The 15,004-nt window shown below is 51.6% G+C and overlaps 1 protein-coding gene across 1 annotated transcript; it reads left to right on the top strand.

Annotated features, from left to right (window-relative positions):
- Positions 1–61: 61 nt before the first annotated feature.
- Positions 62–9,964, top strand: EIF3K (eukaryotic translation initiation factor 3 subunit K). Its single transcript, XM_006911708.3, has 8 exons — positions 62–305; positions 1,172–1,270; positions 2,873–2,993; positions 4,302–4,376; positions 6,288–6,354; positions 6,449–6,526; positions 8,644–8,769; positions 9,896–9,964. Exons 1-8 carry the CDS (start codon positions 247–249, stop codon positions 9,925–9,927), a joined length of 657 nt encoding a protein of 218 aa, XP_006911770.1. The 5' UTR covers positions 62–246; the 3' UTR covers positions 9,928–9,964.
- The last annotated feature ends 5,040 nt before the right edge of the window (positions 9,965–15,004 follow it).

Raw genomic sequence — 15,004 nt, 5'->3', positions numbered from 1 at the left:
CTGCGGGTCCGGCTCGGGCGGGGCGTTTGCGCACGCGCCGACTGCGCCCTCTGGAGAGAAGTCACGTGGCAGCCAGAAAGCGTAGCCGCCGCAAAAGGGAGCTTTCTCCCCTACACCCGCCCCGGCGCTGGGGAGAAAACAGCGACGTAGTTTCCGTTTCCGCCGTCTTTTCCTCTTCCGGTCCTCGAGGACGCCGCGCCGGCTGGGACTTCGGCTCCAGCCCGGGTGTGGGGCGCGACGGCAGCTATGGCGATGTTTGAGCAGATGAGAGCGAACGTGGGCAAGTTGCTCAAGGGTATCGACAGGTCTGAGCCCGGTCGGTGGGAGCGCGTCTGGCCAGGCCGGGTGGAGGAAAGGATTTCTGGAGATGACAGGAGTGGTCAGGATCCTGGGTTTGCTCGGGGTGGGACTTCCCAGTCATCCTGGGGGAGATGTTTAAGTCAACAGCACTGCAAAAGCCTAGAGGCAGGAGATAGCCTTGCCTACCACTCAGCTCCTCTCTTCAGTGGCGTTAAGGCCTCTCTCAGCTCCTCAGTTTCCTCTCTGCTCCTCAGCCTCTCATTGTGCCTCTCAGTGCCTGTTCATCTTTCTCTTCTTTCCCCCTCGTCATTCATTCAACATACGTTCACTAAAGTCTTTCAGTGCTGAGCAATGCTGGGGACCAAGAGGTGACCAAGACAGCCGCAGACCATGCTTTCACGGAGTTCTCAGTTTAGAGTCCATACAAAACCGACAATAGACAGGGATAGCTGGGAGCAGTCAGAGCTATGATAGAGGAAGCACAGGCAGGTTGGTCAGGATTGGAATGGCGGAAGCTAGGGAGGCTAGGATGGGGCTAGACCAGGGTGGGGGCTTGGAGAGGGGAGGAAGGAGTGGATGGCAAAGATGTCCAGGAGGCCAGATATACAGGCTGCAATGACTGGTTGTCTGAGAGGTTGGGGAAGCATCCCAGGCTCTGAGGGAGTTTAGAGCTTAGACTCAGGTCTGGGATGTGGATAAGTTTCTTTAGAGTTTATAGAGCCGATTCAGGATTTAGGTAGAGCTAGTGGCCAGTGCCAGATATAAAGGGAAGAAAGGAAATGGGGAGTAGCAGGTTACTGTGCCCACCCCCAATAAAGTGGCTGGCCTCAGTCCGTCTCCTCTCAGCTCATCTATCTCGATTCTCCTCTAGGTATAATCCTGAGAATCTGGCCACCCTGGAGCGCTATGTGGAGACACAGGCCAAGGAGAATGCCTATGATCTGGAAGCCAACCTGGCTGTCCTGAAGCTGTGAGTGTTTGCCTCCAACTCCTCCCCCATGCCAGCAGCCAGCAGGGTACCACTCCCAACACTGGGTGGAGCGGGAGTTGGGTGCAGCCTGCAGGACGTAGCTTCTTTTGGTGTGCAAGACCAGGAAGCTAAGGAAGTTAGGGCAGGAGAAAGGATGGATTTTAAAAAAATAATGACAAAACAAATACAGGCTAGTACATAAAACAAATACAGCCAATCCTCCAAATCCATGGGTTCTGCATCCATGGATTCAACCCACCGAAGACTGAAAATATTCCTCCAAAAATATGATGTTGCTGATGTGTACTATGTAGGTTGGCCTACGATGGTTGCGTCTGTACTGAACACGTACAGATTCTTGTCATCATTCCCTAAACAATACAGTGTAACTACTCTTTACATAGTAGTTACATTATGTTGGGTATTTTAAGTAATCAAGAGATGGTTTAAAGTATATGAGAGGATGTGCTTAGGTTGTATGCAAATACTGTGCCATTTCATAAAAGGAACTTGGGCATCTGTGGATTTCAGTATACACAAGTGCTCCTGAAACCAATCTCTTGTGAATGCCAAGGGATTGTATATAGCTTAACAAGTAATTATAAATGAATGCCCCTGTGATCACCATTCCTATTGCAAAATTGAGTGTTGCTAGTGCCCCAGGCCCTTTGCCCCATGTTTTGTGCCAGCCACCCCCACCGCTCACCCTGGCAACCACTCTTATACTCTCATGGTCTGGCTTTATTTGACACATTCATCCTGATGAGCTTAGCTCAGGTTCGTCTGCTTCGAACTTGATACAAATGTAGTCCTACAGCGTGAGTTCTTCTGCATCTGGCATCTTCCACTCAGCACTGGGTTTGTGAGATCCACCCATTTCCCATGGGGCTGTGGTTCGCTTGTTGTCATTGCTGTATAGTGTTGCACTGTGTGACTGTGTCCTAATTATCCATGCTGTTGACGGATGCTTGGGTTCTTCCCCCTCGGTGCTTTGTTCACACACTACCAGCTGTGTAATTTTTATAGCTTGCAGAGCCTCAGTTTTGACATCTGGAAAATGGAGATAACAGCACTTGTATTTGTGGGGCTAGGTAGATGGTTATCGTGGTAACAGCCGCTTAGCGCTCACTCTGGTAGCTGCTATGCTCTACGCTTTGTATCTGTTAACTCAGATGCTCTCTTGCCCTTGCGAGGTAGATAAGGTTGTTATTGTCCCCTTTTGCAGGGGAGGAAACTGATGTACAGAGAATTTGTAATCAGTAGTCCAAGGTCACTCCGCAGAGAAGTTTAAACCCGAGCTGTCTGGCTCCAGAACCTTGACCATCGTTCCAGCCTGCTACTTATGTACGCGTTTGCGAGTCACTTAACAGTGTCTGCCTCGCTGGGTGGTTGTGAGGACTAACTGTCCCTGTCTACAGGGCAGGAAAATGGGGTCAGGGAGGGTAAGGTCACACAGCCAGAGAGTGTTGTACTTGAGATCGGAGCCCGGGCATGTCCAGCTCCTGGGCTCCAAGCCAAAGCAGTGTGCACCCTGCCTAGCACCTGGTGAGGCTCTGGGACCCGGAGATGCCACTCTTGCTGTGTTTTCGTTCTCCTTCCCAGGTACCAGTTCAACCCAGCCTTCTTTCAGACCACGGTCACCGCCCAGATCCTGCTAAAGGCCCTCACCAACCTTCCCCATACCGATTTCACGCTGTGCAAGTGCATGATCGACCAGGCACATGTATCCTTCCAGCTCCTGGGCCTGGGTGGATGCGGGAGGGGCGGCGCGGGGGAGTGTTCTGTGAGTTCAGCCACAAATCCTGAGTACCTGCCTGCTCCAGGGGTGGCCTGGTGCTGGGTGGGCCTGGGACTCTGGTGGCTGAGACCGGCTTGGCCCCTGCCCTCACAGAGCTCACAGTGCAGTGCAGGAAACAGGTCCCCTGTCAGTGACAGCTTGGAGTAGTCAGGGCATAGGGTTAGAGGGGCCAGAGGACGGGCCATCTGATAGATCAGTTAAGTGAAGCTATAGGTAAGACAGATCCAGGCAGAAGGAACAGTATGTAAGGAGGCCTGGAGGAAAAGCAGAGCTCATTGCCGTCTTTCAGAGGCCGTAGAAGAAGTTGGGCATAGTCATGCCACAGATTTCAAAGTGGATTTCAGACTCAGAAAAGGCATATTGGAAGGAATTAATGCTGCAGAGTGATAGGGGTGGATTTATGCTTTAGAAAGAATCCCATGAGCATATATATCCTCGGTGCCTGGCCCAGTACTGGCCTTTGGTGAGAAAATGTTAAATGAAAATTGGTGAACTGGGTCCCCCACCCCCCGCACACCCGACCCGCTTGCTTTGCCGCTGGTCCAACACTTGGCCAGATGAGCCTCCAGCTATTCTTCAGTCACTTGAGAAAGTTGGCAGAGTCCCCCACCCATGCTGGGCCCTGTGCTTGTAGCACTCACAGTCCCAGGGCTGTCACACCTACCTGCCCATTAGTGGCTAAGAAATGGCAGCTTACTCACTGAGCCTTCTCTGCCAGGTAGGTCCATGGGAATGCCTGCCTGAGAGATTGTTCACCTTCCCCAGGAGTCTCTTCTGGTGGCTTAGAAATATAGGCATGTGATACTAAAAGTACAAAAAAGTGTAGAGTAAAAAAATTAGGCTTTTTTTTTTTCCCCCTCCCTTGTCCCACAGCCACTCCACTTCCCTCCCAGGAGGCAGCAGTTGTTTACAGCTCTTGGGGACCTGTCCCCAGATCCTGCAGTTACATAGGTGTGTGTGTTAGGCGCACGGTTCTGCATCTTGCGTTTTTCACGTCACAGTGCGTCTCGTCACGTTCTCCCTATCAGTTCTCTACAAGTTGGCTCAATCTCTGTGGGTGGACCATGGATATAATTGTCCCCCTCAATGGATGATTAGGTTGTTCTGTCACCTTTTGCCATTACAACCCAGCTGCAGTGAACAGGAGGAGGTGGGCAGGAAGGGCTGGTCCAGGACTCAGCAGCAGCCTCCCGGGGCTCCGTGGCCATTTGCCCTTAACGCGGCCTCCTCCAGCAAGAAGAACGGCCCATCCGGCAGATTTTGTACCTCGGAGACCTGCTGGAGACGTGCCACTTCCAGGCCTTCTGGGTAACTTCCCTTGGGTCCAGGGGCGGAGTGGGTTCCTGGGCCACACGGTGGACTGCAGTAAGTAAGGCCCACGCACGCTGATTGATCATGCACGGCGATGGGCCCAGTGCTCAGGGCTTTGCGAGCGTGGTTGCATGGAATTGTCATCCTCATGTGGAGCCAGGGTTCCCAGGTAGTCCCCTGTGCCCACAGGGCTGGGGCTGACACGTTTTTCCAGCAAAGAACCTCCATGGCCTGAACATTCTCCCTGCCCTGCTCTTCCACTCCTGCAGCTTCCCAAGTGGGAACCGCTGCCCTAGACGTCTGTAGCAGTGATCGTTTCCTCCTCTGGCCATGAATGTCAGACGTTTCCACCCTCTGACCACTCCTAGCTTCCCAGCTCACCCCTTTGAGGTCTCCAAGCCGATATTCTCGGACTGACCAGCGCCCCCAGTCCTCTGTTCTGCTTCCTCCTTTAGCTTAAGCTGTGCATTCCCATCCCCCACCCCGCACCCCCACACACATATCCGAGAGGATCAGCGAGGCTGGAGAGAAGGCCGTCGAGGCTGTGACAGCCCAGGTCCATGGCCCTCGGCAACTCCCGGCCTAGTCTTTGCTTTCCTCCTCAGTGGGTCCCTCCCCGGCTCTGCTGGACAGCTGCACGCCTGCTCCCCCGCCCCCTTCTCACCTCAGCTTCTGGTCCAGCGTCCTGCTACGTAGGAAGATGGAAGCAGCCAGAGACCTCACACACGCCCCTGGCCGGCCCTGACGTCCATCACAGCCAAACGAGCACTTTTTGGTTTTAGTGGATGCACGTCCCTCTCATCTCAGGCCACCGCCCCCTACCCCTCTGGTGCACCGACCCCTTTCCCTTGTGCCTACTTAGTGGTGTCACAACAGCAGTTTTCCCCATTGTCTCATAACAGCAAATGTGGCCTTTCTTGGTTGTTTCTGTCACCATCGAACACGTCTCCCTTGCCGTTAGTTCTAGCCTGAAAAAGAGAGCGCTCACTGACCTCCACGTTTCCCCCGCAGTCCGCCTCCTGCCCCCTTCTCTGCTCCCCTTCAGCCTCTGGGGACCAGCTGTCCCAGTTTGCCCAGGTCTTTCCTGGTTTTAAAACTAGAAGTCCCACATTCCTGGAAACTCTTCAGTCTCAGGCGACTTGCGGCTGTCGGTCACCTGCTCCTGGGGCAGCTTGGCTGTGCTCGGTGTCCCTGGCTCCCCATGCTCACTCGAACCCACTTCACTCAGGCTTTTGTGACCAACCTTCTGCCTCACCCCCACCCCCCAGTTCCCAACATGAACGCTCCGTGACACTGCTGTTGTCCAGATCAGCAGACGCCTCCCTGATCCTGGGCCCAGTAGGTCGTTTTCAGGCCCCGTCTTATGTGTCCCGTCAGCCCCTTTGACAGGGCAGTCATCCACTGTTCCCTCAGACCGTTTCATCACTTGGCTCCAGGAGCATCCTGGCTTTCCTCCCACCTCACTGGCTGCTCCTCCTCATCCTGTGGCTTCCTCATGTCCCCCACTAATGTTGGCGGGAGCCCTTGCTGAGAAGGTGACATTTGAGCAGAGATCTGAAGGAAGTGAGGGTGCTAGCCACAGGGGAGAAGAGTTCCAGACACAAGAACAGGCAGTGCAGAGGCCCTGAGGTGGGCTGGTGCCTGGCGCGACTGAGGGAGTGAGGAGGCCCCGTGACTGGATTGGGGGTGAATGGGGGGAAGGGCACAGGTGAGGGTCAGACCCCGCAGGGCACCGTGGGCCGTGCGTGGCAGGCCTTTTCTCTCAGTGAAACAGCAAGGGGAGGTGGCTGAGTGCAGTTAGCTAATCTGCATCTATCCCCTCTCTTGGGATTGTGGGTTCTGCCTGCCAGGGTCAAACCCAGCTCTGCAACGTTAACATTATCGTCAACATTGTCACCCCTCTCACAGCAAGCCCTGGACGAAAACATGGACCTCTTGGAAGGTATAACTGGTTTTGAAGATTCTGTCCGGAAATGTAAGTCCCTCCCTGAGCCCGGGCTCCCCAGCAGGGAGAAGGTGGAGTGGCAGGGTTCTGGGCTCTTTACCATCTTTGTCCCTGACCTCCACAGTTATCTGCCATGTCGTGGGCATCACTTACCAGCACATCGATCGCTGGCTACTGGCTGAGATGCTCGGAGACCTGACAGGTAAGTCCCTTGCCAGGTCCCCCTTGCCAGTCTAATAGGTTGGGGTGGTCAGGGCAGTGGGCTTCAGCCAGCTCCTCCGATGGACGCACCCCAGCCTCACCCGCTCATTAGCAAAGGCCCAGCCCAGGGATGAAGTAAAGACTCTGTTTAAGACATCTCCTTCTTTGGGAGAGATCAATGACATTCATTCATTTGTTCTGCATAAATTATTGAATGTCTACTCTGCCAGACACTGTTCTTGGCCCCTGGGACATGGCAGTGAACAAACAAAATGGCTCAGATTTATTCTCACAGAGGTAGTATAACAGATAACAAATTAAGATGTACATGTCCAGTGACAAGTCTTTCAAGACAGCTTGTAGAGTGGGACAGGGCGTTGCTTCGGTGGAATGATGCGGGCAGCCCGAGGGCAGAACAAACGTGAGGATCCTGTGGCTGAAGCAGAGTGAATTGCGGGGAGCCAGGGCAGAGGGGTGCCGGTAGGAGTGAGATCTCCAGATAAAGCGGGGCCTCCTGAGGACTTTGACCTTTACCCCGAGTGAGATGGAGCCATAGAAGGGTTCTGAGCAGGGAGGGACGTGACCAATTTATGTTGTTGAAAGATCCTTCCAAAAAGAAAAAAAAATAGTGTGTGTATGTGTGTATAAAGTAGTTGCTCATTTTTGCAAAAATAAACAGGAAGGAAAATTTTTTGGAAACTAATGGGGCAGAAGTGAGGAGTGAGAACAGGCTGGAGAGGGGTAGGTTGAAGGTGAGATTCTCTGAGTACCTTAGTTTTGCCTTTGATCCAGGTAGTTTTTGTAGGATGTTTGTTTTTGGTTTTTTGTTTGTTTGATTTTTAGTGGAAGCTAACTTTTATTGGATACTTTGTGTCAGGCACTATACTAAGCATTTTATATCAGATAGGTGTTTTACTTACTTGAAAATGAAATTAGCCTTTTGGCCAGAACCTCCATCTTTCAGTAATTCATCAAAAATGGCCAACACAAAGAGAAAGAGGACAGGCCCCTGCTATGTGTTCTCCAGGCCTTTTAGAAAACATGGAGTTATTCCTTTGGCTATGAACATGCAAAGCTTCAAGAAAGGTAATATCGCAGACATCAAGGGAATGGGCACTGTTCAAAAAAGCACTCCCCACCGGTGTTACCATGGCAAAACTGGAGGAGTCTACAGTGTTACCCAGCATGCAGTTGGCATTCATGTAAACAAACAAGTTAAGGGCACGATTCTTGTCGAGAGAATTAATGTACGTATTGAGCATATGAAGCACTCTAAGAGCAGAGATGGCTTCCTGAAATGTGTGAAGGAAAATGATCAAAGAAAGAAGGGAGCCAAAGAGGAAGGTATCTGGGTTCAGCTGAAGCGCCAGCCTGCTCCACCCAGAAAAACACACTGTGAGAATGAATGGAAAGGAGCATGAGCTGCTGGAGCCCATTCCCCAGGAATTCATGTAAAAAAATAAAAGACCTCCAATTGAGTAGGTGTCCCCTCCCCCAAATAAATATTTAAAGAAACTGTCCTTAAAAAAAAAAGTGAAATTAAGTCAAAAGAAGATGAAACAACTCTTTGAAAATAAAAAGAAGCAGATGAATCTGTATCAAATTGGAGATAATTATACAGGAATTCTTTCAAGTAGCAGTAACACTGTCTGGTCCTACATCCCAAGTGGCATATTTTCTAAGAGCGAAAAAGAACTGCAAAGAAATTTCAAACCTGGCGCCATAGGCTTATTGTTAGTGGTAGTGTTGATATGGTTTTTAACCATTTCGTGTTTGTTGTGGGAGAAAGCAAATAAGTAAATATACTGCTGTTATTAGGAACCAATAGTTGCTCTGGGAGATAAAAGAGGTGAATATAGAATAAAAGCTGAAACAAAGCCCAGGTGATGGTAAGGGTCTGAAAGCGAAAAGGCTCCCCCTGGCGGCCATTTGGATAATGAACTATAACCGCGGGGCTGACCCAGGGACAGTCTGGCTGCTGCTGCTGCCCAGACAGAAGATATCGGTAGCTTCTGAAGCAGTTGGGCAAGGAGGGTGCCCTGGCCTTTGGCTCTCAGGCCCCCTGGGGCTGTGGGATCTGAGTAACTGAAGCTCCTGTGCTGCCTGTGTCACCTGCAGACAGCCAGCTAAAGGTGTGGATGAGCAAGTACGGCTGGAGTGCTGATGAGTCGGGCCAGATCTTCATCTGTAGCCAGGAAGAGAGCATTAAGCCCAAGAACATCGTGGAGAAGATTGACTTTGACAGTGAGTGGTGGCCCGAGGCCTCAGGCTGTGGGTCTAAGGGGAAGCCCTTCCACAGAGACCAGGGCTGGGGCTCCCCAGGACCTGGAGTGATTTGTTTTGGTTCAGGGCTGGGAAATCTGCATCTGCCAGACTCTGCTGACCTCTTCTGTCACAGGCCTGCCACCCAGGGAGGAATGACAAGGTGGTGCTTGGTGTCCTCCCCTGGGACTTCCAGGCCCTGTGTCATGCCCTGCTGCACTCAAGACTTCCCAGGGCCTGGAGGAGCCTTGTGACGTGTCCCCACACCCTTACTGGTCCCAGGGGCTCTATCTCGTTATCTGTCGTTTGTCCTCGGGGCTCCCGGGCCTCAGCCCTGGCGTCTGCTGAGATGCAGCAATCACCAGAAAGTGCAGTCTCCGGAGCCGAGTTGGCTGGTTGGGGATCTTGGTTCTCTGCTTTGTAGCTGCGTGACTTTGGGCAAGTGATTTCACTGCTCTGTGCTTTGGTTTTCTCATCTAAAAAGTGGGGAAGACAGTACCAATAATTATGAGGGATACTGTGACATCGTAGTTCCTTATACTTAAGTTGTTGGGTCCTCATATCACCCTTCAAGGTGGGTGTCATTAAAGGTTCACATTGGTACAGTGTGGTTTCTCAGTACAAACCAGTTAATGTGGTACTTCATTGAGGAACCAAATTGAGTGGACCGTCTTCTCCACACTTGGGGACCGTGGACTCTTGCTCTAAATGAAATGTGCCCATCGTGTTGGGGTTCTGCAGGGAGGAGATGCAGGCCCACCATTCAGTATCTTTCAAAAAGTGTGTTATGATAGCAATGAATAACACTCAGTACCAGGAATTGTTCTAATCATGTCGCTCAATCCTGTGCTCCTGTGGGTAGATGCTTTGTTCAGATGGGGAAGCTGATGTACCTGGTACATGGCAAAGCTGATATCTGAACCTAGACCTCCTTACCTCAGAGTCCAGTTCTTTAAGGACTTCTTCAAACTGCTTTTGTGATGGTGACTAAGGCCCAGAAGGGGGTTGTGATCTGCTGCTCACTAGTTTGGGTGCTGTGGTCGTTGGCTCTAGGTTCATCTCCCATTCTTCTCACATTGATGCTGGTCCCCCCTTCTCTTCTCAACAGGTGTGTCCAGCATCATGGCCTCCTCCCAGTAACTTTGCTGGCGTTTAATAAAGATTCGTTGACTTCTTAGCCTCGTCGTCTCCTCATTGGCTTCCTGCCCCTGCCCTTCGCCCACCAGAGGGCGCCCAGGAGCTGGCCATTTGCTGGAACCCCCAGTGGCAGGGCTTCTACCTCCTTTTTTCCCTTCCAATGCGGTCAGCTGGCTCTTAACCACATGAGGACTATGTATGACATCACACTCCTTCCACTGAGTTGTACATACAGTCCCCGAATTATGATTTTCAACTTTACAGTTTTGCGAAAGCAATACTCAGTAGAAACCATGCTTCCAGTTTTGAACTTTGTTCTTTTCCTGGACTGGCAATATGTGGTACAAAACTCTCATGATGCTGGGCAGTGTCAGCCATAGGCTAATATACGTGTTCTGAGCAGTTTAAGGTCAGCCAGCTGAGCTATGATGTTCAGGTGGTTAGGCGTATTAAATGCCTTTTCAACTTAATGGTATTTTGAACTTTATCAGGATGTAACTCCATCGTATGCAGAGGCGCATATGTACAAGAAAGCCTTGCTCGCAGCTTGACTTCCTCCCCGGCTGGGCCTCAGCAGCGGACCTTCCACCCCCCCACTTCCTGACCTGTCCTGTCATCAGTGTAGGTCAGGTGTCCGTGAGTGAGTCAGTAAGAAGGAGGAGACGTGAATGAGACAGGAGCCCAGCCCTGCAGCTGGCCCTAGCCTGGGCTTTTCTGCCTTTGTGAAACAGCCTGAGGTTCCTGGTGGGGGGAGGCACACCTGTGCCCTTGGGCCTCGCAGGTACAGGCACTAGTGGCCCAGGGCAGTGGCTGAAAGGGTGAATGGGGGAGGATTCTGGCCGCAGCCAATCCTGGATGCTGCTCAACCCGTTGTGTGTCCTTGGTTATGAGGATTTCATGACCTTTGCCAGTAAAGGTCTCAAACAAGGTCCTTGCCTGTTAGTGCATAGAAAACAGGAGTCATTGTTAATTTCAGACTCAGAAGAGTTTGTCCCCAAGGTTGCAAACTAGTCCCCAGCGTTCTTATTCAGAGAGACTTCACAAGAAAATTTGGATTTTCAGCCAGGCCATGTACCCCAGCCCCCATCTCCTGCTTCTGTCTGCTAGAGGCCTAGCTCGTGTCACTGATCCTTAACTGGCTTTATCTTTCCCATTTTACACACAGGTATTCCAGGCATTCTGGCAGAGTGACCTTAGGCTAGTGCCTTTATGCCTATTTATCTAGAGGAAGCGGGTGGGGACAGCAGGAACTACCTTTGCGGAAAGATGGAGGAAATGAAATTCCAAGGTAGATGTAGTCCTTAGTGTGGGCTGGCAGCTGCCTGTAAGGGAGCTCTTCATTCTTCTATGACTGAACTTTGCCTACAGAGAGGGGGCAGTGGCAGTGCCCAAGCTGACAGCCCTGCCGACCCTGCCTGATCCACCTGCGCTCACACCCATCCATTGGGCAGGGACTTGGGAAGCCAGGGCAGGGCAGGACACCCTTTGCCCTGGGTTCCAAACCTGGAGCAGGAGCCAGGAACTAGGGTGTGTCCAAATCCTGGGGACAAAGTGTACTTCTGCAGCTCAGGCCTGGGAGCCAGCTCTTGGGGACAGCAGGAGGGAGACGGATGCTGCTATCCTATTTGCATGGTTATCAAAAGGCCCCCCTCGGGGTGGGCACAGTTCCCACTCACTCACTTGGCAGGTGCCCTTGTGTAGGACACAACCTGCACAACTGGCCGTGGCCCCAGCGGGGAAGAGGAAATGACTGTCTCCTTTGGAAGCCACATCCTGTCCCTCTCTGCCAACCTGCGTTTGCTCCAAGAGGATCGTCCTTTGAGCAGCAAAGAGGCCAGGCTCTGGTGGAGGACTGCCTGAGATCAGGCCCCAGCCTAGTGGCCTTTGGGCTTGTTAACCCCACGCCTCGCCTCAGTCTTCCAGCTGCAGGAGTGCTCACTTTGGTAGCTGCCATGAGTTAATGACCAGAGCACCTTGGCACGCAGCAAGAGGTCTTGAACTTGTCACCTGTCTTGCTTGCTCAGGTTCAGGGCTGCTATTTCAGCTGCTTCCTAGTCACTTCAAGACATCCCAGTATCTGTTCAGGTTCCCACCCTGGGAGGACACGGCCGCCTTTGTTTTGCTTAAGTAGCATACATAATGGGACACAGCCCTTAATCAGTTCTGACTGCCTTCCGGAGAATTCCGAGAAGTGGTGAGGAATTGGTGAACCTAAAACTAGGGCCCATCGGCCATACCCCTTCTCTCAGCGCCCCTTCCAGTCTCTTCCTGCCCCTCTGAGCCTCTGCCCTGTTGACCCTTGACCCTCAACAGACAGCAGCTGCTACTACTGAGCGGGCTGTGGATGGCTGCAGGGAAATGACCTCAGCTGACTAAGGGAGTCCTTAGTTTAAACATTGCCCTGTCTCTGTTGTGCCCTAGGTCTGGGAGGTTTCTCAGTGATCACAGCGAGAGGCAGGGAGGAGCAGATGGCCCATCGCCCGAGGGCCTTTCCCTGCTGACCAGGCCCAGCATAGGAGTCCTGGGCTTGTTCACCAAGTCAGGCAGGAAGAGGCTGCCTGCCCCAGCCCAGCCCAGCCAGCCTTAGCGACTGCCAACACTCCCAGGTCTTTGGCCAGGCCCCAGCATCTCCTGGGAAAATGGGCTGCTACCCGGGCCTTGTCCCCTTCCTTTGCTTCCCATTGGATCTCTTCTAGTGTCTTTGAGAAAGCTGGGGAGAGATCCTCGCAGCTCCCGTACCTGAAGGAGCCGTGTTTTCTAATCCTCACCCCAGTTACCTGTGACACAATCCCCTTTCATGCTGTCAGCCAGTTCCTGCTCTGGTCCAGCTCAAACCCTCACTTTCTTACCTTCCCTGACAACCATTCCCTTCAAGACCTTCCCTGAATTCAATAAAGATTTTTACACTCCTCTGTTGCCTAGGTCCAAAACCTAGGAGCCATCCTGCATCTCGATTCTTCTCTCTCGTTCCTGCATTCACCCACCCTTAATCAAATTCATAGCAGTAAGTGATGTCAGCTCCAGTTCCCCTAATCCTCTCACTGCCCCTGTGCCACGGCTCTCTGCTCCAAGATCCTGGTCTTGTCCACCCGCGTCTTGACAATTGTAGCAGCTTCCTCACTGGTCTTGTGATCACTCCACCTTCTACAGCCTTTTTCCCTTGTGTGGCCGGGGCACCCTGTGAACAGCTGAATCAGATCTTAGCCCTGCTTAAAATCCTCCCTTAACTTCCCATTACCTTTAGAATAAAATCCATTGGATGTCAATCTTATTTCAATAAAAAAAATTTCAAATTTCTCACCATGGTTTTAAGTCCATTCATTCATTCACTTAGGGTTTATTAAATTTCTTTCTTGAGCCAGACATTGCTTCAAGGACTAGGGAGGGATACAGCAATGACCAAAACAACGAGCCCCACTCTCACAGGTTGACATTCTTGGGAGGGAGACATAAATATAATAATCATGTAGTAAGTTCAATGATGATCAACAGTCTGGAAAAGGTGAAGCGTGGCAAGTGTGGGATGCTATTTTAAATAAAGTAGTGAGGGAAAGTCTCCCTGAGGAGGTGATGTTACTGCAGATACGGGCAGGAGAGGAGGTGGAGAACCCTAGGGATCGAATATCTGGGGAAAGTGATCCAGGCAGTGGTAACAAGGTGTCACTACGTACAAAGGCTCTGAAGCTGGAGCATGCCCGGCGTGTTCCAGAAAGAGCAAGGAGGTCTGCAGTGTGTCCTGGCGGGAGCTCAGCCAGGGGCAGAGTAGGAGGTGAGCTGGGAGGGGAAATGGGGACCAAGACAACCAGGACATAGAAGACCTTCTGTGTCTGACTGATGCCACAAGAGTCTCAGTTGTTTCAAAAGCTGGGCTGGGCTGGGCCAGGGGAGACTACAGCCTTTCCTCTTAATCTTGACTTGCATTCTGAGTGTGATGCGATGGGAGAGTTCTAGGCAGAGGAGGCAGAGACCTGATCTTACTCAGGTGTTTACAGGCTCCCTCTGGTCTCTTGTGGGAAAGAGGCTGGGGGAGCAGGGAGCAATGAGGAGGCTGTTGCAGTGGTCCAAGCTAAGACAAGGTTGAGGGTGGATGGGACCAGGGTGGAGCCATGGGGACAGGGGAAAGTGGGTGGATTCTGGATATACTTTGAAGATGGAACTAACAGTTTCCTGAAGAATTGGCTGTGGGCTGTGAAGACAGAGGAGTTGAGAACGATGCAGCTGGAAGCGTGGGAGCAGTCGCTGAGATGGGGATGACTGGGGTTTGATCTGGGATTTTTGGGGGGGTGACCATCAGGAGCTCAGCTGTAGATATTTAAATTTGAGGTGCCTGTTAATGTAGCAATGTCATTTGTTTGCTTATTTATCGTCCCCCCCGTATTAGCCACTTAAGAACTAATCACACGTATCACTCAGCATTGTATCCTCAGCACCCAAAAACAGTTCCTAGCACACAATATGTACTCAGTGAACGTTTGTTGAATGAATAAAGATAAACAAGTCCAAAAAAATCCCCTACCTTCCCACTCAGCCAATATTTATTCCAATTTTCCTAACCCCCATGTCCGTTTGGTATATATTTCAGGTCCTTGTTCAAATGTCCTCCTCCGCGAAGCCTATTCTATTTTATTTATGCTTCAGCTCATGCTTGATTTTTCTCCATAACATTAATCATCTTAGAATATACCATATATATGTCTTAAAATTTTGTTATCTCTCTTCACTAGAAAGTAGTTCCACGAAGTCAGGGATTTTTGTCTACCTTGTTTAGTGTCAATGTGTAAAACATGGCCTGGCACACAGTAGGTGTTTAATAGTTGTTGAATTCGTGTTGCAGAGCGGGACTACATTCCACCCCTAAGCGGGTTAAGGCCTGGAGGCGAGACGCGCCTTATGAATCATTCATGACCTGGCCCCGCCCACACGCGGAGAACGGGCGCGCTCACGCGGGCGAGGGGGCGTGGCTCGTACTAGAGCTCAGGGGTATAGGGGAGTGGACTCTGCGCAGGCGCCGAGCTTCCCCAGGGCGGCGTGTCTCAGCGCCTTTCTGGTTTGAAGGCGCCTGCGCGCGGGGCGGCGGCGG

The sequence above is a fragment of the Pteropus alecto genome, unplaced genomic scaffold (assembly GCF_000325575.1).
Source record: "Pteropus alecto unplaced genomic scaffold, ASM32557v1 scaffold314, whole genome shotgun sequence".
In the NCBI taxonomy this organism is placed as follows: domain Eukaryota; kingdom Metazoa; phylum Chordata; class Mammalia; order Chiroptera; family Pteropodidae; genus Pteropus; species Pteropus alecto.
Note: the sequence above shows the minus strand (reverse complement) of the source record. Positions and strands in the feature narration are given on the sequence as shown.